Raw genomic sequence first — 21,600 nt, 5'->3', positions numbered from 1 at the left:
TGTTATGCAACTCTATCTCCTCGTTCAAAACATGGTGGGGCCATAGTACCCAAAGTAAAGATCCAGAAGGCCTCTCTCTGAGGCCCCGTACACACGACCGAGTTTCTCGGCAGAATTCAGCCAGAAACTCGGTCGGAGCTGGATTCTGCCGAGAAACTCGGTCGTGTGTACACTTTTCAGCGAGGAAGCCGACGTCGGGCCGAAAAGAGAACATGTTCTCTATTTCCTCGTTGTTCAATGAGGAAAGTCGGCCCGGCGAGCTCCTCGGCGGCTTCCTCACTGAACTTGATGAGGAACTCGATGTGTTTGGCACGTCGAGTTCCTCGGTCGTGTGTACGGGGCCTCACAGAGGATTTGGTATTTCTTACCACTATCCAGAGTACTTGAAATGGCCTCTATGCCGAACATACTTGACTGTCGTGGGCTTCCTTAAAGTGTCTAGGCACTGAACATTTATCCTTTTCTTTTAGGATACTGCTCCTATGCTCGTTCATTCTGGTCCTCATTGGTCGTGATGTTCGACCTATATACAAGAGACCACATGGGCAGAGGATGCCATAGATGACATAGGCAATGCCACAATTGATAAATTGTTTAATCATGTATGTATGTATGTATGTATGTGTGTATATGTATATATATATATATATATATATATATATATAATCTCAGGGGTCGACAAATTTGCTTGGAATCTAGGAGCCAGGTAAAAAAGTTAGGAGCCATAAAACGCGCCCCGTCCCGACGAGCTTGCGCGCAGAAGCGAACACATACGTGAGCAGCGCCCGCATATGTAAATGGTGTTCAAACCACACATGTGAGGTATCGCCGCGATTGGTAGCGCAAGAGCAATAATTCTAGCCCTAGACCTCCTCTGTAACTCAAAACATGCAACCTGTAGATTTTTTTAAACGTCGCCTATGAAGATTTTAAAGGGTAAAAGTTTGTCGGCATTCCACGAGCGCACGCAATTTTGAAGCGTGACATGTTGGGTATGAATTTACTCAGCGTAACATTATCTTTCATAATATAAAAAAAAAAATGGGGATAACTTTACTGTTGTCTTATTTTTTAATTTAAAAAAGTGTAATTTTTTCACAAAAAAAGTGCGCTTGTAAGACTGCTGCGCAAATACGGCGTGACAGAAAGTATTGCAACGATCGCCATTTTATTCTCTAGGGTGTTGGGATAAAAAATATATATAATGTTTGGGGGTTCTAATTAGAGGGAAGAAGATGGCAGTGAAAATAGTGAAAAATAACATTAGAATTGCTGTTTAACTTGTAATGCTTAACTTGTAATACCAACGGCCACCACCAGATGGCGCCAGCTTACACATCTGGTGGTAATAACTTGTAATACCAACGGCTGATCACCAGATGGCGCCAGCTCACAAAAAAAAAAAATTTTTTTTTTGCCCCCCTTCCAAGCCAAGTCGCCAGGACCCTATTTCTAGTCGCCCTGGCGCCCGGGATTTGTCGAGCCCTGATTATATATATATATATATATATATATATATATATATATATATATATATATATATATATATATATATATATATATATATATATATATATATATATATATATATATATATATATTCGAGAGCTTCTTGTATGAGGGAGCAACTACTGACCATCAAGGCTCTGATGAAGGAGGTTCGCCTCTGAAAGGCGTATGCCGGTTTGATGTAATTTGATCCATGTTGTCACCGTGTTAGTTAGGCGATACTGTGTTACCAGATCCATTGTCTGATGAGCGCTGTCCTAACCTCCTTTTGTGAGTATGACTATTGTTTAAATTCATTTAATAAAGTTCCTTTAAGTGGTAATGCACTAGGTCGGTGCGCTGTCCTTTTTCTTTTCTTTTGTAGCCCTGTTTTTCAATAACATTGCTCATTTGCTGAAACAGATAAAAAGAAACATTGTTTAGTTTTGTATCTTTGTTTATTCATCTACAGCAGGGGTGGGGAACCTGCGGCCCGCGAAATCATTCCATGCAGCCCCCCATGCGATCAGAAAAAAAGCGCCGCCGATTGTCACTATGGAGCGGAGTAAATGTATTGCTAAACACACTGACAATGAATGAATGATCATGGCGATCATTCATTCATTGTCCGTGTGTTTAGCAATACATTTACTCCGCTCCTGCGGCCCGCCCCTGTTAGCCGGCTCCAGCCAATAGCATTTACTCCGCCCGCCCCTGTTAGCCGGCGCCAGCCTCCAGCCATTGCACTGCAGCTGATGAGCTGCTCTCCTAGGCTTACAGCCCCGCCCGTCAGCGGCGGCGTGACGTCACTCACGGCGGGCGGGGATTACATTCATGGCTGGCTGGGATGGCACTAGCCAGCGCCACCGACGAGGAACCATTTCCAGCAACAAGTAAGGCAGCCATAAATATGCTGACAGCATTAATGAAATACGGTGTATTTTTTTAATATGCAGCATAGCGGCGGGGGGAGGGGGGGTAAATGTCCTGCACAGTGCACAGGACATTAATACATAAGTTACCATGACCAGTGCAGGACATTTACCCCCCCCCCCCCCCCACATGCTGCATATTAAAAAGATCATATTTATCATATTTACATTTAATAATTTTCAAATTGCATCAATGATTCAATTTGAAAATTATTAAATGTAAATATGATGAATATAATCTTTTTAATATGCATCATGTCGGGGGGGGGGGGGGGTAAATGTCCTGCACTGGTCATGGTAACTTATGTATTAATGTCCTGTGCACTGTGCAGGACATTTACACCCCTCCCCCCGCCGCTATGCTGCATATTAAAAAAAATCACAGACAGTCATCAAAGTTAATAATCTTCAGACTGCATCATTCTGTATGCAGTCTGAAGATTATTAACTGTGATGACGGTCTGTGATTTTTTTAATATTCAGCATGGCGGTGGGGGGAGGGGTGTAAATGTCCTACCTACACAGTTGCACTGGTCATAGTAACTCATGTATTAATGTCCTGCACTGTGAGTTACCATGACCAGTGCAGGACATTTACCCCCCTCCCCCCATGCTGCATATTAAAAAAAAAATCACAATGTCATTAGGGGAAAGTTCTTATCTTTATTCAGCAGTTCTGAGTCCCGACAATTTAATCTCCCCACGTCCTCTTCTATACAGATACCCTGGCTGAGTAATGTAATTGCCGAGAACCTCTGCACAAGGATTACTCCGCCTGAGCCCGAAAACCATCAAATAGTCCCTGCAGAGTAATCCTTGTGCTGCTGATCCCGGCAATTACATTACTCAGTGTATCTGTATGGAAGAGGACATTGGGGCTCAGATTAAATTGTCCGAACTGCTGTATAAGGATAAGAACTTTCCCCTACCAACTTTAACTACTAGTGTTCCTCCACCAGCTAAGCCACAGTACAGTTTGAATCATGTGTCCGGGTAGAAGGCGGAAGGAGACCCGGACACATGATTCAAACCCCGTACTGTCCGGGTCAATCCCGTACAGGTGGCAACCCTAGGTAAATGTCCTGCAATGGTCATGGTAACTCATGTATTAATGTCCTGCACAGTGCAGGGTGCTGTGTAATGTAAAGGGGGCCAGTGATGCAGGGTGCTGTGTAATGTAAAGGGGTCCAGTGATGCAGGGTGCTGTGTAGTGTAAAGGGTCCAGAGGTACAGGGTGCTGTGTAATGTAAAGGGGTCCAGTGATGCAGGGTGCTGTGTAATGTAAAGGGTCCAGAGGTACAGGGTGCTGTGCAATGTAAAGGGGTCCAGTGATGCAGGGTGCTGTGTAATGTAAAGGGTCCAGAGGTACAGGGTGCTGTGTAATGTAAAGGGGTCCAGTGATGCAGGGTGCTGTGTAATGTAAAGGGGTCCAGTGATGCAGGGTGCTGTGTAATGTAAAGGGTCCAGAGGTACAGGGTGCTGTGTAATGTAAAGGGGTCCAGTGATGCAGGGTGCTGTGTAATGTAAAGGGTCCAGAGGTACAGGGTGCTGTGCAATGTAAAGGGGTCCAGTGATGCAGGGTGCTGTGTAATGTAAAGGGTCCAGAGGTACAGGGTGCTGTGTTATGTAAAGGGGTCCAGTGATGCAGGGTGCTGTGTAATGTAAAGGGGTCCAGTGATGCAGGGTGCTGTGTAATGTAAAGGGTCCAGAGGTACAGGGTGCTGTGTAATGTAAAGGGGTCCAGTGATGCAGGGTGCTGTGTAATGTAAAGGGTCCAGAGGTACAGGGTGCTGTGCAATGTAAAGGGGTCCAGTGATGCAGGGGGCTGTGAGATGTAAAGGGGTCCAGTGATGCATGGTGCTGTGTAATGTAAAGGGGTCCAGAGGTGCAAGGTGCTGTGTAATGTAAAGGGGTCCAGTGATGCAGGGTGCTGTGTAATGTAAAGGGGTCCAATGATGCAGGGTGCTGTGTAATGTAAAGGGGTCCAGAGGTGCAAGGTGCTGTGTAATGTAAAGGGGTCCAGTGATGCAGGGTGCTGTGTAATGTAAAGGGGTCCAGTGATGCAGGGTGCTGTGTAATGTAAAGGGGTCCAGTGATGCAGGGTGCTGTGTAATGTAAAGGGGTCCAGTGATGCAGGGGGGGGACACGTTTAATCCCCGCTATAACAGGCTAATTTTTAAGTTGATCATTTCTTTATCGTACATCACGGGACACAGAGCGGCATATTCATTACTATATGGGTTATATGGAGTACCTTCAGGTGTTGACACTGGCAATCTCAAACAGGAAATGCCCCTCCCTATATAACCCCCTCCCATAGGAGGAGTACCTCAGTTTTTACGCCAGTGTCTTAGGTGTTAGTCATGGTTTAGCTTGCCTCCGCATCCTTGGGATTAGGTGAGCTAACCGGTTCTGTCCAAAAAAGCCTCAGCGCTAAAGTGGTCAGTAACCGGACCCCAAACCCTTGGGGTATAGCCCATAATGCTTTTCTTTTTAGAGAGCTGGACCCTGGGCCCAGAACTTAGAAACCTTTGGGTGCCTAATGTTTCTGTTGCCAGAGTGCTATATGGGCCCAGGACAGTGGATCCTTCATAGGAACCCAGGGCCTGAAGGTCTAGACATCCCCACCGAGATGGGGGAAGATTGGGCCTCTTGCTTGACAAAGTCCTGCGGCATGGAGCAGGTAAGTGAGGGGAAAACTTGCGGAACTTGGTTCTTAGCAGGTTTTTTCTGGGGGGTCACAGGGGACATGCCTAAAGTTATGCACTGCATCTGGCAAACTAGTCACATATCATAAAGATAGGATGGCTCTATATGTATTATTCCCCATAAGATGTGACCTCCCTTGTAGTGTTGGAAAAGCATTGAGTGGGGCCTGTGTGATATAAAAGTATATGTGTGTGTCAGAGAGCTATGCTTACCTGCAAGCCTCCAGGCGATGCTCCATTCAGTCTTCCTCCTCAGAGGTTCCAGGCTGCAGGCTGCAGTTTGCTGGAGCTGAGAGGTCCCTTCCCCCCAACCCCCCCCTGTCGGGAGGGGCATTTCCTGTTTGAGATTGCTGGGGGGGGAAGGGCGGGTCAGTGGCTTAAGGAAGGGGCGGCCCTTCCTTGTTTGTTCCATTCAATACTTTGGAACTAGGGAGGAAAGACCAGAACGGCAGCACGGGGCGCCGAGGACACACAGTGGCCAGAAAGAATATTGCAGTCTTCAGAAAACTGTTTTTCAGCCTAGGAATAGGCTGTTTCTTTTCCATCTCATAGTTTTTTCTTGCAATACTACTCAGGGGGACAGAATGTTTTTTCTTTCCTAGATTGAAAAAAAAAAAAAAAGAAAGATTTTTTTTTGAAAAAAAAAAAAAGTGTCATCTAGGGGAGAGGAAGCATTTTTTATCCCCCAAACAGGTGTTTGGGCATTTAACTATTTATAGTCCCAGGTACCAATAAGCTAGCAGGTGTACCTCGGTAGTGTACCATGGCATCCGGGTCAGAGGGTACAAGAGGTGGGGATTCCCCCAGAGAGTCTGAGGTCTCGGACAAAGCTATGCCGCTGCTTTCCCCACAGGGAGCCTTGGGGCCATCAGGATCTGGGGCTGGAGCTGGTGCGGGTCAGTCCAACCCTAAGATGGTCACGGAGGAGGTATTACTCACCTCTTTAAAAAAGATGCAGAAAAGCATGGGAAAAATGATAGCCGCAGCTATGCGGGGCAGTAAGCGGAATAGATCTCCGTCGCCCGAGCGCGGACCCTCAGAAGAGGAGGTCCTTTCCTCAGGGGAATTGGACGACCTCTTGGACAAGGACCAAGCAGGTTCAGGGATCGAGGATCCGGATACAGAGGAGTCTGGAGCAGTCTCCCAAGGGGAGAGCTGGTGGATTCAAGCCTTAACGGACTTGGTCCATAATGCATTCAACTTGCCTGTACCAGATCTCCAGGTATCTACGGTTTCAGCTTTGGGCTCACTGAGGGCGCCTCAAAGCAATGCAGTATTTCCGATCCACCCTCTACTAGAGGGAGTTTTGTTCCAAGATTGGAACAAGCCAGATAAAATCTTCTTACCACCTAAAAGATTCTCTGCCCTATATCCTATGGAAGATAAATTTTCCAAGAAATGGGCTACTCCGGCAGTGGACGCAGCCATCTCATGTATTAACAAATCATTAACATGCCCTGTAGAAAACATACAGGTATTCAAGGATCCAGTTGATAAACGCTTGGAAGCACTACTTAAGAACTCCTTCACTACTGCTGGGGCAGTAGTACAGCCAGCTGTGGCTGCGATTGGGGTTGCTCAAGCATTATCGGATCAAGTTAAGCAGATGCTTAAACTTATTCCTGCCCAGCAGGCAGAAGAATTTTCGGATGTCCCTAGGGCCATATGTTTTACAGTAGACGCAATCAAGGATTCTATCCAGCAAGCGTCACGTTTATCGTTATCCCTTATCCATATGAGAAGACTCTTATGGTTAAAAAGCTGGGAGGCCGAGCCCCCATGCAAGAAGCTCCTGGTAGGGTTCCCCTTCCATGGAGGACGACTCTTCGGAGAAGACCTAGATAAATACATTCAAACCATTTCAAATGGCAAAAGTACTCTCTTGCCAACTAAGAGGAAGTTTCAGGGGCCTGCGTTTAAACGACAGTACTCCCCTGGGCAGGGGCCCTCTAAGGCCAAACAGTATCGACGGCCTCCTGCGAAAGCAAACTTCGGCTTCAACAGCAAATCACAAGGACAGGCTGCTAGAGGCAGAAAGCAGTGGGTTCGCAAACCAGCAAAACCAGCCCCCAAGCCGACCTTATGAAGGGGCGCCCCCACCCACGAAGGTGGGGGGAAGGCTGCGACTCTTTTCAGAGGTTTGGGAAGCCAGCATTCCCGACGAGTGGGTACGGTCTTCCGTGGCCACGGGCTACAAATCAGATTTCCTAAGGTTTCCTCCTCTTCATTTCCAGGAGTCGAGGATTCCAAACGATCCGGAGAAAGGAGCCGCATTAATGTCGGCATTAAATCATCTACTTTCCCAGGAAGTAATAGTAGAGGTACCAGTCCTGGAACAGGGGCTAGGTTTCTACTCCAACCTATTCATCATCCCGAAGTCCAATGGAGATGTCAGGCCAATTTTGGACCTAAAGATGGTAAATACATACCTAAAGATCCGCTCATTTCGGATGGAATCCGTGCGGTCAGCAGCTACCACACTCCAAAAGGACGACTTCATGGCGTCCATAGACATAAAGGATGCCTACCTTCATCTTCCAATTTATCAGCCACATCAAAAATATCTACGCTTCATGGTGGCTTCGCGTCACTTCCAATTCGTGGCGCTTCCCTTCGGGTTGGCTACGGCCCCCCGGGTGTTCACGAAGGTCCTAGCTCCAATCCTAGCCAAACTAAGGATCCAAGGGGTCACGATCCTAGCATACCTGGACGACCTCCTAGTCATAGATCACTCGTCTCCTGGCTTGGAGCGAGCAGTGGCCCTCACGGTCCAATACCTCGAGAGGTTCGGCTGGGTCCTAAATCGAGAAAAGTCAGTTTTCCTGCCCACAAGGCAGTTGGAATATCTCGGCATGAGATTAGACACAGAACAACAAAGAGTGTTTCTACCTCTGAGGAAGGTCAAAGCCATCAAGGAATTAATCCTACTGGTTCTAAGCAAGAAGGAACCGACTATTCGCCTATGTATGAGGTTACTAGGCAAGATGGTGGCCACATTCGAGGCGGTACCATACGCCCAGAGTCACACTCGCATCCTGCAGGCAGCCATCCTGTCAGCATGGAGCAGAAGGCCACAGGCCTTGGATATCCCGTTGCCGCTCTCATCAAGAGTCCGACAAAGTCTGTGTTGGTGGTTAGACCCTCAGAATCTACTGAAGGGGAAGTCTTTCAGCCCAGTGGCTTGGAAGATAGTGACCACAGACGCCAGCCTGACGGGCTGGGGAGCAATTTTGGATGGTTGCACTCGCCAAGGTACTTGGGCAACGCCAGAGAAGCAGTTGCCTATCAACATCTTGGAGCTCAGAGCTGCTCGACTAGCCCTCAGGGCTTGGACGTCAAAATTGCAGGGGTTCCCGGTGAGAATTCAATCAGACAATGCCACGGCCGTGGCATACATAAATCACCAAGGGGGAACCAGGAGTCAAGCCGCTCAGAGAGAGGTGAGCTTGATTCTCCTATGGGCAGAGGCTCATGTACCCTGCATATCGGCAATATTCATTCCAGGAGTGGACAACTTTCAGGCGGACTTCTTAAGCCGCCAGACTCTATTGCCGGGGGAATGGTCTCTGCATCCACAAACCTTTCAAGCACTCTGCCAAAGATGGGGAGTGCCGGACGTGGATATCATGGCATCGAGACTCAACAAGAAGCTAGACAGGTTCATGTCCCGCTCAAGGGATCCGATGGCCTGCGGAACCGATGCGTTGGTTTGCCCTTGGCATCAGTTCAAACTTCTTTATGCGTTTCCCCCGCTCCAGTTACTACCCCGCCTGCTGCGCAGGATCCGGGTGGAGCACATACCAGTCATCCTGGTAGCTCCAGCATGGCCCAGAAGGGCATGGTACTCACTAATCTTAAGGATGGTAGTGGGAGACCCTTGGACTCTTCCTCTACGGCCAGACCTGCTATCGCAAGGTCCGATCCTCCACCCTGCCTTACGGCATCTAAATTTGACGGCCTGGAAGCTGAATCCCTGATTCTCAGGGGTAGAGGTCTGTCTCAGAAAGTAATCTCTACCCTAATCAGAGCCCGGAAACCGGTCTCTAGGGTGATTTATTACAGGGTCTGGAAGGCCTATGTAGGCTGGTGTGAGTCCAAGCGATGGCTTTCTCGCAAATTCACCATTGATAGAGTTTTAAGTTTTCTCCAGCTAGGAGTGGATAAAGGATTGGCATTAAGCACAATCAAAGGACAGATTTCTGCTCTGTCAGTGTGGTTTCAGCGGCCGCTGGCCACCCACTCGCTGGTTAAGACCTTCCTTCAAGGGGTCTTACGTATTAAACCTCCAGTTAAATCCCCGCTTTGCCCGTGGGATTTAAACCTTGTTCTGTCAAGTTTACAGAAACAACCGTTTGAGCCGTTGGCTGAAATTCCTTTGGTTTTACTGACAAGGAAGTTAGTATTTTTGGTCGCCATAGTTTCCGCAAGAAGAGTATCGGAACTGGCGGCCTTATCCTGTAAGGAACCATATCTTATTTTTCACAAGGACAGGGTCGTTCTCCGCCCTCATCCTTCCTTCCTACCGAAGGTTGTATCCAGTTTTCATTTGAACCAGGATTTGGTATTACCATCCTTCTTCCCTAAACCTACTTCCAGAAAGGAAGGGTTGCTGCATACCTTGGATATCGTCAGGGCCATGAAGGCCTATCTTAAAGCTACAAAGAAGATCCGGAAAACAGATGTGCTGTTCATTTTACCGGATGGGCCCAAGAAGGGGCAGGCAGCTGCAAAGTCCACCATTTCTAGGTGGATTAAGCAATTAATCACTCAGGCCTACGGCTTGAAAGGGTTGCCTCCTCCAGTATCATTAAAGGCTCATTCTACTAGGGCCATGGGCGCCTCCTGGGCAGCACACCACCAGATCTCTATGGCTCAAGTTTGCAAGGCGGCAACCTGGTCTTCTGTCCACACGTTTACAAAATTCTACCAGTTGGACGTAAGAAGGAATACTGATACAGCCTTTGGGCAGGCAGTGCTGCAGGCTGCAGTTTGAGACCCTCGGATTCCGGGGGCTCCTCTTTTTTGAGTTAAATTTAAAATTTAAGATTATTTTTCTCAACTAAGTTGGATTTATTATGATTTGAGTATTTCTCTAAATTAAATCCTTTTGTCTTGGAGATGTTCTCCCTCCCCTCATTGTGAGCATTGCTTTGGGACATCCCATATAGTAATGAATATGCCGCTCTGTGTCCCGTGATGTACGATAAAGAAAAAGGGATTTTTAATACAGCTTACCTGTAAAATCCTTTTCTTGGAGTACATCACGGGACACAGAGCTCCCACCCCTCTTTTTGGGGACCATTTTGGGAGGCATACTGCTTGCTACAAAACTGAGGTACTCCTCCTATGGGAGGGGGTTATATAGGGAGGGGCATTTCCTGTTTGAGATTGCCAGTGTCAACACCTGAAGGTACTCCATATAACCCATATAGTAATGAATATGCCGCTCTGTGTCCCGTGATGTACTCCAAGAAAAGGATTTTACAGGTAAGCTGTATTAAAAATCCCTTTTTTGTACGGCCCCCGAATGATGTTACAAAAATCCAAATGGCCCTTGGCAGAAAAAAGGTTCCCCACCCCTGATCTACAGATCAAAGGGATGAACTTTTTTTTTTTATTATTAAATGTTTCTCTGTTTAACACCTTATTAACCCTTAATTTACTCTAATTGGCTTTAATTAACTCCTTATTCTCCTCCCATTTAATTCTTATTTTCCTGCTGACTTTTTTTTTGTTCACTTCTATTTTATAAGCTATTAATAATTAAAACTTGTTTTTGTTTGCTTTGTTCGTTACTACTTTTAGACCTTTAACATATATTTACATGTTTCACATAGAAAAAAGCACAATAAAAAGAAATTATTTAATTTGTAAATGCTTGCATAGTAGGTGAGGTTGAAAAAAGACCATCCTATGATACTGTAACTTTTCAATGCCATTGCCCACAGCTGAATTGTAAGAAAATCAGTTGCGGTAGGCATCAGTAATTGGTATTGTTGAGTACTAAAAAAAAAAAAAACGTATCGGTACTCGTACAAATTGTAAAAAAAAAAAAAATGCTATTTGTGCATCCCTATGCAAAAGCTAAAATGGGTTTACAACATTTCCTATTTGCCTATAGGACTGATAGAATTTTCACATATAGATTCTCAAAAATATCTGATAAAGCAAGTACCGTACTTAATGGGTAATTTGATCTTTCCCCAATGATGGTTATTGACAAGAGAAGGATATTGTTTTTGGCCACCTTAGGCAGGCCATAGATGGTACAAATTTCTTTCCTGTACCTAAGGCGTGGGGAGCGCCCCTGCCAGGAGAAGACAGTGATTATTGCTAGAGGCTATAGCATCCACTAGCGATAATCACAAGTAAATCTACCTGGCTGGTTGTATCGTTGATTGATCAACTTGGTGCATTCAGCTTGCCCTTACACGGTTTGAATCAATTTACTAACAAATTAACACACCAGTGACTATGATTATTTAACCACTATAAGGCTGGCCATAGATGGTTCGAATTCCTGCTAAACCGATCGAGATTCGAACAGTCTATGGCCAGCCTTAAAGTGGTTAAATAATCATAATCTCCACTATCTCTATCTATCATAGTCTTAAGAACATACATTTTATTTGGTTACCGTGTCGCACGACCATGCAATTGTCAGTTAAACTAACGCAGTGCCTTATCGCAAAAAATGGCTTGGTCATGAAGGGAGTAAAACCTTCCGGGGCTGAAGTGGTTAATGTAACCACTGCATTAACAAATCATCTGCTTGCTGAAAGTGCAGAACCCTTTTCTTTAAACACATTGATTGAATAATCCAAGGCCATTCAGTCTGGCCACAGCATGTCTTTCTCTGTATAAGTACCGTTATGTTGGGGACAATAGGCTGTAAGTGCTGTCAGGGCATGTGAATGGCCCAGACCCTGTTCTTTAATGAGTGATTATTAAGAAGTGTTTCCTCTTTTCTTCTAGTTGAAAAAGTTGCAAATGAAAGCCAGAAGACACCCCGCGATGTAGTCATGATGGAAAACTTTCATCACATCCTTGCGACTCTCTCCCGCTTGAAGATCTCTTGCCTGGAAACAGAGAAGAGGGATGCCAAGCAGAAATATAATGACCATCTGCAGTCATATGTCATATATTCTTTAGGGCATCCTCTGGAAAAACTAAATGTAATCTTTTTTCATTTCTTGTGTTCTAGTGTAGAACTGTCTAAAAAAAAAAAAAAAAGTCCTGTTCACACTGGGTTTGCCAAGCTTTTGTAAAGGCCCATACACAAGATCAGATTTTCCGACGGGAATTGTGTGATGGCAGGCTGTTGTCGGAGAATCCAACCGTTTGTATGCTCCATCGGACAATTGACGGATTTTCCGCCAGCAAATGTTGGATAGCATGCTTTAAATTTTTCCGACAACAAATGTGTGCTGTCGGATTATCCGATCGTGTGTACAGAAGTCCTTCGGAAAAAAATCCAAAGTACAAACACGCATGCTCAGAAGCAATGCTCACCATAAGACATTAGCAGAAGTTGCCCAAAGGGTGGCGCTAAAGAGCTGAAAAAAACACGTAGTTTTGTGTTTGTTGGCCGTCAATTCTTTGCCGTTTGTATGCAATACAAGTTCCTGGACAACGCCCTTCGGACAAAAGTCCTAAGTTTTGTCCGTGGAAAATCCGATCGTGTGTACCAGGCTTGATGCATCTGTAAAGCTTACTGCAATTTTTGTTCAGTTTTTATTTTTTAAGCCTTTAAAAAAAAAAAAAATTCTAGCATAGGAATGTTAACTTAATGGGAATACTGACTGTTGCACAAAAACTTGACGAAAACCTTGAAAAGCTTTGCATTTGTACACAGTGCTTCTATACAAGCTGAAGCATGCATGCGCTTGATAATTTTGGAGGGAAGCATGTATTTGTTGCCTTAATGGCTGCGATGGGCTTTATACACAGGATCAATGGACGTATGTTTTCATGATGAATAAACAAATTACGTTTTTTTTTTGTTTTTTTTTGCTTTTCTTCTAGTCTGCCTTTTTAGATGCAACTTTCATACATTTGCAAAATGCTGCAGCAAAGCAAATGTTGGGGTGCAGCGTAACAAAATAGCTTTTTTCTGTTTGCTTATTTTCTTATGTTTTGATAATTTGAATTCTCTCATTTTAATACCTATATTTGTTTATATCATATCAGATATTCTTTGAAGGGGTAAAAGCTCGCGTGGCACAAGGAATTGGCTATGACGAAGTAAGCTACCAGCTGGCTTTTAGCAAGCAAGAACTGCGTAAAGTCATAAAGGATTATCCTGGTAAGGAGGTGAAGAAAGGACTGGACAATCTCTACAAGAAGATGGACAAGCATTTGTGTGAGGAAGAGAACTTGTTACAGGTAACCTTTTTTCCCGCCAAAACATACTCTTTTTGAAAGAGAGTTTTCCTGATCCAGCTTTCCTCATAAAAAGATGTTTAACCACTTCCAGCCCAAGGACGTCATATGACGTCCTGGACTTTCATCGGGGATATCTGAATGATGCCTGCAGCTACAGGAATCATTCAGATATCATTATTTCCAGCCGGATCATTTTATTGTGCTTTCCAGCCTGGAGGAGAAATGCATCTCTCCATAAAGAGGACCCGTCGCAATAGATTCCTATTACAAGGGATGTTTACATTCCTTGTAATAGGAATAAAAGTGATCAAAAAAAGTGTAAAAATAAAATAATAATAAAAAAAAAAAAAGTAAAACACCCCTGTCCCCAGTAGCTTGCGCCCAGAAGCGAACACACACGTAAGTCCCGCCCACATATGTAAATACTGTTCAAACCACACATGTGAGGTATTGGCGCGTGCGTTCTCTAAACTGGTAACCTATAAAAGAAAAAAAATTAAAGCGTCGCCTATGGAGATTTTTAAAGCGTCGGTTCACCCTAAAACATTTTTTTCTTTATCTACCATCCAAACCAGCATACAAGCGACAGCTACAGTATGCCTTTTTTTTTTTTTTTTTTTTGCGCTGTACTTACCGTTTAATCGTCCACTTTCGTTTCAGACTCCGGCGGGGAAATAGGCGTTCCTATGAAGAGGGGAACATGATTGACGTCCGGCTATGACGCGTCACGCGTTCCGAAAATAGCCAAAATAGGACTCGGATATATACAGGGCCTGCGCAGTCAGCTCCTAGTCTGTGCGCAGGCGCCGTATAGTGCCGTGAAGAGCCAGGTCCTACTCCGGCTATTTTCTGAACGCGTGACGCGCCATAGCCGGACGTCAATCATGTTCCCCTCTTCATAGGAACGAGTCTGAAACGAAAGTGACGAATTTAAACAGTAAGTACAGCGCAAAAAAAAAAAGGCATACTGTAGCTGACGCTAGTATGCTGGTTTGGATGGTACATAGTTGTTTTTTAGGGTGAACCTCCGCTTTAAGTACTGAAGTTTGGCGCCATTCCATGATTGTTTGCAATTTTAAAGCGTGACATGTTGGATATCTATTTACTCAGCGTAACATCATCTTTCACATTATACAAAAAAATTGGGCTAACTTTACTGTTTTTTTGTTATTTTTTTAATTCATGAAACCGTTTTTTTTTTTTTTTTTTTTTTTTTTTTTTTCAAGGTGTTTGAAAAATTATTGCGCAAATACCGTGCAAGATAAAAAGTTGCAATGACCGTCATTTTATTCCCTAGGGTGTTTGCTAAAAAGAGTTTTACATGTAGGAGAGAAGTGTCAGAATAGGCCCAGTATGGAAGTGGTTAAAAAGAGAGGGAAATAAAAACATAAAAAAATATTTTTAAATACACACAAACCAATAACCCAATGTTAGGTTCCAGTGAACACATCGGATGCTCTGGATGACACTTGCCTTTCTTGTATTTGTGTCAAATGTGTATAAAGTAATTCAGAGTTTTGGCATTCACCCAATCTGTGACAATGGTGTTGTACTAATTGTTTGCAGAAGAGAGTCTTCTCTTAAAGCGAATATGAACTCAAAAGCAAACATTTCTTAATCATCCATTAAGGCAAATGGGGCCGATGTACATCTTGTACAACTGGGTTATACTGCTGCTTGCAGGGGATTTTGATAATGGCGGTCATTATTGGCTCCCAGTTGATGGTGGCTTCACATGTGGACTCTCTGATCAGAAGTGCATTCTTTGATCAAAAGTGCGAGTTAAAAACCAGGATTTGGCTATCATTTGCTTCTGCTTGCAGATTTTTTTCCCCTCTTTTTCTCTGACACTTTTTAAACAGCTTTTTTTTTCTTTTTCCTTTCTGCTAATTAAGGGGAGGGTTTAATTGTTCACAGGTGTGTGTTTGTTCACAGGTCTTCATAGGTGAGTATAAAGTGGCTGTACAAGCTCCCAGAGGAGCTGGCTCCCAGTTGATGGTGGCTTCACATGTGGACTCTCTGATCAGAAGTGCATTCTTTGATCAAAAGTGCGAGTTAAAAACCAGGAGTTTGAAACAGGAGGTAAGACAGGAGTCTTCATTATTTTTTTCAATCACTGATCCAGAACAAGCTTGCAGCTAATAAAGTTGGAACTCTTGCTATATAGATTCAGCGGTGCAGCAGACGCTCTCATCTTAGTCTGCTCACCCCAGGGATAGTGAGAGCAGGACGCTCTCAAACGAGTCGGCTCTCCCCAGGGATAGTGCAGCCAGGCAGGGTCCACCACACCCCCCTAGCCAATTGATCCAGGGTTGCACCGATCGCCGTTAAGGGGTCAGGAAGGAATTTTTTCCCCCGATCGCTGCAGATTGGCACAGCACGCCTGGGGTTTTTCGCCTTCCTCTGGACCAATCGGGGTGAGAAGACTCAACGAGTGACGGCTCACTTGGACAGTCTTCCACCCATCACGTCCGGCGTCTCGCGGCTCTTCCCGCATCCGCGCCAGACCAGGCCTCATTCGCGGCCGCCGCAATTAGGAAAGACTGATGACAATGTGACTGGCGACAATGGCTAATCTGCGATACTCTGCGCACTCTATTCGGGGTCTGAGACAATTCGCAACAGCATTACCAGCCGTCACCAAAAAGGCCTTAAAAATAGAGCAACTTTTGAGATTCGATCGACGATCGACCATCAAAAATTTTAACTATTTAACCCAGCTCGAGCACATATATCATGTGCTTTGATCAACACAAGATCGGCAGTAAAACACCGATTAGAAATCCACGATTTCTTACTACAAAACGATCTAGACTGCCTCTTTATTACAGAAAGCTGGCTCTCAGACGACTGCAACACCATTCTCGGAGAATTGGTGCCAGAAAACTATCGCATTATAACGGAAAACAGAATAGGGCAAAGAGGAGGAGGCCTGGCGGTGATCCACAAGAATCGCATTACAATCACTAAGCCAGCCCTTCAAAATCCTCTTCCATTCATGGAAACCCTTACTCTTCAACTTCAAACTTCCCCCCAGGAGACTGTTCACATTCTCCTCTGCTATAGGCCACCTGGGCCAAAATCGCAGTTTTTGCCATCATTAACGGAGTTTATATCCACTTATACCCTTAACAGCAAACACCTTTTGCTGCTCGGGGACTTTAATCTGTGGGCCAACTCCGCACAGGATCCCATTGCGGACGCCTGCATTGATCACCTGGAGGGATTAGGGCTACAGCAACTTATATGCGGGCCAACACATGCTTCAGGTCACACACTCGACCTAATTTTCAGCCAAAATCTGAAAATAAGCATTTTAGAAAATGAACCATTGCCATGGACAGACCACCATGCAATTAATTTCATAATCTCCCAAATTCCCCCAGTGATAAAAGCACCCAAGCCGGTGACAATACACTGGGCTAGATCTCAGAAGAAGCTCCATTCGGAACTCTTCAAATCTACCTTGGGAAACAGAATCAAAACAATCCATCCACATCAAACAGCCGCAGATACACTGGATGCCATAAACGCAGCCCTGCTACAGTCAGCCGATTTAGTAGCACCGAAACGCAAAGCCTGCATCCGAAAAAGAAAGTCCGGCTGGTTCAACAACCAGCTGTCGCTTCTGAAGCAAGAGCGCAGAAGGGCAGAAGCCGCCTGGAAAAGAAGTCCTGCAGAGGATAACCTCATCATCTACAAGGCAATAACAACACGATATCATAAAGAAATCTTCAAAGCCAAGAAACATCATTTTTCTATGGCGATTAACAGCGCCCTAAACCGCCCCCGCGAACTCTTCAAGATGGTCACCCAGACCATGAACCCAGGATGTCTTGAAGTCCCCAACTCAGACACCCAAGAGTTCTGCAATGAACTATCGGATTTCTTCATCAACAAAATTGAAAGAATCCGGGAAAGCATCATGCAAAACAATACCCCCCTCAACCCCACCGTCAATCAACCACAAAACACCCACAAACGCTCTACAATCAACAAAGTTCACTCTGGAACCGATCTCCATCGATACCACAAAAAATATCATTGGTGCTTTGCGGAACAGCACATCGCCCAATGATATCATCCCCACCAAACTGCTGAAGGAATGTGCCGACATCCTGGCACCACCCATCACACAGCTTATAAACCAGTCATTTAAGGAAGGCACAGTGCCATCCCTGTTGAAAGAGGGCACAATCCAGCCCATCTTGAAAAAACCTAACCTGGATCCCAAGGACCCAACTCACCGCTGTCCCATAACAGGCCTAAATGTTCTCTCCAAGATAATGGAGAAAGTAGTGGTACAACAGCTGCAACAGCATCTAGATACCCACAATCTACTGGATCCATTACAATCAGGCTTCCGTCCCGGACACGGGACAGAAACGGCCTTACTCAAAATATGGGACGATGCCCTCGAGGCCGCAGACGAAGGAGAATCTTGTCTCCTGGTTCTGCTGGACCTAAGCGCAGCCTTTGACACGGTAGACCACAAACTGTTACTGATGCGACTAGCCAAGGTAGCAGAAGTCGCAGAAGGTGATTTACCATGGTTTTCTTCCTTTCTTGAAAAACGATCACAAACAGTTAAATTGGGTTGTTTCACGTCGGAAAAGCGCACGGTGTCATGTGGAGTCCCCCAAGGATCCCCCCTGTCACCGGTGCTTTTCAACATCTATCTTCGCCCTCTCTTTGATATTATCAGTAGCCAAGAACTACTCTATCACTCTTATGCAGACGATACGCAACTGTATTTTCGCATCTGCAACAAAAAGGATCATCATCTCAGTTTAGAGAAATGTCTCTCTTTGATAGAAAACTGGATGACTAAGAGTTATCTTAAACTCAACAGTTCAAAAACAGAACTCCTTATGTTTCACGCCAGCCGAAAGAGTCAACTGGCAACAACCTGGACACCCCCGCCCATTCTGGGCCAAATCATCACCCCTAGCTCCAAAGTCAAAAGTCTCAGGGTCATCTTCGACACCTTCATGACAATGGACGCACAAATAGGGTCAGTAGTCAGCGGAGCGCACCATCTGTTGCGCCTACTACGCAGACTTATTCCATTTATCCCCAAAGAAGACGTAGCAGTCGTGGTGGGAACAATCGTGAATTCCAGACTGGACTATGCTAACGCCCTGTACCTCGGACTCCCAAAGTACCAAATCTCCCGTCTGCAAGTCGTTCAGAATACGGCCGCCAGACTGGTGACTGGGAAAAAAAAATGGGAATCAATCTCACCTTCGTTGAGAACCCTTCACTGGCTGCCAGTAAAAGACAGAATTGCATTTAAAGCACTCTGCCTGACACATAAGTGCATCCATGGGAAGGCTCCGCAATATCTTTGCGACAAGATAGAACCTCACAATTCGAATCGCGTTCTGCGATCCACCGACCAAAATCTGGTCAGGGTACCAAAAACCAAATACAAGTCCAAAGGAGAAAGAAGGTTTGCTTTTCAGGGTCCTAGACTATGGAACGCTTTACCAACCAGCATTCGGTTGGAGGAAAACCACCTGACTTTCAGAAGACGAATCAAAACTCTGCTCTTTTGATGTCATGAGACACGAACAACTAGCGCCCAGAAGCGATTCAGTTCGCATGCGCCGCGCTTTATAAGTTTTTCATTCATTCATTCATTCATTGCAATTTTTTATCTTGCATGGTATTTGCGCAATCATTTTTCAAACGCCTTTTTTTTATATAAAAAAAGGGGGGGTTTCATAAATGAAAAAATAACAAAACAGTAAAGTTGGCCCATTTTTTTTTTTTTTTGTGTATAATGTGAAAGATGATGTTACGCCGGTTTAAATACCCAACATGTCGGGCATTAAAATCGCTCAGACTCATGGAATGGTGCCAAACTTTGGTACTTGAGAATCTCTATAGGCGACGCTTTGGGTGAAACGTGTGTGTTCGTTTCTGAGCGCGAGCTACCGGGGACAGGAGCGTTTTAAAAAAATGTTTTTTATTATTATTTTTTTACTTTTTATTTTTCGTTTTACACTTTCTTCTACATTTTAATTTTATTTTTTGATCACTTTTATTCCTTTTACAAGGAATGTAAACATCCCTTGTAATAGGAATCTATCGTGACAGGTCCTCTTTATGGAGAGATGCGGGGTCAATAAGACCGTACATCTCTCCTCCAGGCTGGAAAGCACGAGATCGAAAAAAAAAATTCACTGATCTCATGCTGACAGCCGCGATCGCAGCTTTGTTTACATCCGCGCTCTGGACGTGACATAACGTCACGCCCGGGCCTCCGACGGTCATAGAGATGACTGGTAATCTCTATAAACGTCGTCCGGCAGGGACCGATTCTCTCACCGGGTTCCCGATGGCACGGAAGAGCCCGGAGAAGCATCGGATGGAGGGGGGGGAACGTCCCCGCCTGTAAGAACAATCAAGTGGCGGAACTGCCGCTATGATTGTTCTTATGCACAGAATCGCCGGAAGAAAATGATATCTGAATGATGCCTGTAGCTGCAGGCATCATTCAGATATCCCCCCTAAAAGTCAACAATGTCATATGATGTATTGCGGGCAGGAAGTGGTTAAAGATTATTACTGTTCATGGTCATCCTCTAATTGCAGTAACAATTCAGACATTGGAGCTAAGAAATGGCCCATCTGTGTAGGCCAAGTTCATACCATTTGCTGTTCTATAGTTTCTTTGGGCCAGATTCACATAGAACTGCGGCGGCGTAACGTATCGTAGATACGTTGCACCGCCGCAAGTTTTCATCGCAAGTGCCTGATTCACCAAGCACGTGCATGAAAACTTACGCCGGCGGCCTCCGGCGTAAGCCCGCGTAATTCAAAGGGGCGTGTGCCATTTAAATTAGGCGCGCCGGACCTACTGCGCATGCTCCGTTTTGAAATTCCCGCCGTGCTTTGCGCGGAGTGACGTCATTTTTTTGAACGGCGACGTGCGTAGCGTACTTTCGTATTCCCGAACGTCTTACACAAGAAAAAAATTTTTTTACATTTCGACGCAGGAACGACGGCCATACTTTATACAGCACATACGTGGGCTGTGTAAAGTTAGGGCAGGTAAAACGACGACTAAAATTGCGACGGGAAACTAGACTAGCGACGACGTACCGAACGCGAAAAACCGTCGTGGATCGCCGTAAAACCTCATTTGCATACCCGACGCTGGAATACGATGCAAACTCCACCCAGCGGCGGCCGCGGTATTGCATTCTAAGATCCGACAGTGTAAAACAATTACACCTGTTGGATCTAAGGGCTATCTATGCGTAACTGATTCTATGAATCAGTCGCATAGATAGTCTGAGAGATACGACGTCGTATCTCGTCTGTGAATCTGGCCCTTTTTTTGTAATTTTGCCTCCATAGTGCATTCCTAATTCCAGGCATGTGTCATGTTTTCTCTTCCTACATAGTGCATTCCTAATTCCAGGCATGTGTCATGTTTTCTCTTCCTCCCTAGGTGGTCTGGCACACAATGCAGGATGAGTTCATCCGTCAGTACAAGCACTTTGAAGGTTTGATTGAGAAATGTTACACTGGAGTTGGTATTACCATGGAATTCACCATCCAGGACATCTTGGAATATTTCTCCAGTATCGCACAATCTCATTAGCAAGTCTACATGTAATAAAGATCAGGGAACTAGCACTTTAGGTGTCATTTATATACAAGGATATGAGTGGTGGAATTGTCTTTGGACTGGTCAAGGAAGAATCTTGACCATCATGAGTGTAGTATGAACTAAGTACATTTAAGCCAACCGCCATTATTTAATGCTAAACACTGTAATGTAGGTGGGGTCCAGGTAATTGTTTAGAGAACTGTAATATTGCAATTGTCAGACAGACAAATGACACTGGGCTTAGTAGACAAATGGCAGCGCTGTTCAGTGTATCATAAGTCTTTCATGAATCATGAAATATATACGCTAAGTAAACATGTCAACTTGAAAAAACATTACTGCAATATTCGCATCTAAAATAAAGTGGCAATATCAGTGATCCATACATTCTGTTAACCGAACAAGTATTGTACACACATTTTTATCATTTCCATGCTTTGATAAAGTCTTTGGAAGAGCTGAA

At 44.9% G+C, this 21,600-nt stretch overlaps 1 protein-coding gene across 9 annotated transcripts in view; it reads left to right on the top strand.

Annotated features, from left to right (window-relative positions):
• The window catches only part of EXOC1 (exocyst complex component 1), a 113,019-nt gene extending 91,419 nt beyond the window's left edge, over positions 1-21,600 (top strand). For all 9 annotated transcript variants that reach the window (XM_040334747.1, XM_040334746.1, XM_040334738.1 and 6 more), the window contains 3 exons: positions 12,104-12,303; positions 13,319-13,513; positions 20,976-21,600. In XM_040334747.1, the coding sequence (XP_040190681.1) occupies positions 12,104-12,303; positions 13,319-13,513; positions 20,976-21,128 (548 nt within the window). In that variant the 3' untranslated portion in view covers positions 21,129-21,600. The remainder of the gene's footprint in view (positions 1-12,103; positions 12,304-13,318; positions 13,514-20,975) is intronic.

The sequence above is a fragment of the Rana temporaria genome, chromosome 1 (assembly GCF_905171775.1).
Source record: "Rana temporaria chromosome 1, aRanTem1.1, whole genome shotgun sequence".
NCBI classification, from domain to species: Eukaryota; Metazoa; Chordata; class Amphibia; order Anura; family Ranidae; genus Rana; species Rana temporaria.
Note: the sequence above shows the minus strand (reverse complement) of the source record. Positions and strands in the feature narration are given on the sequence as shown.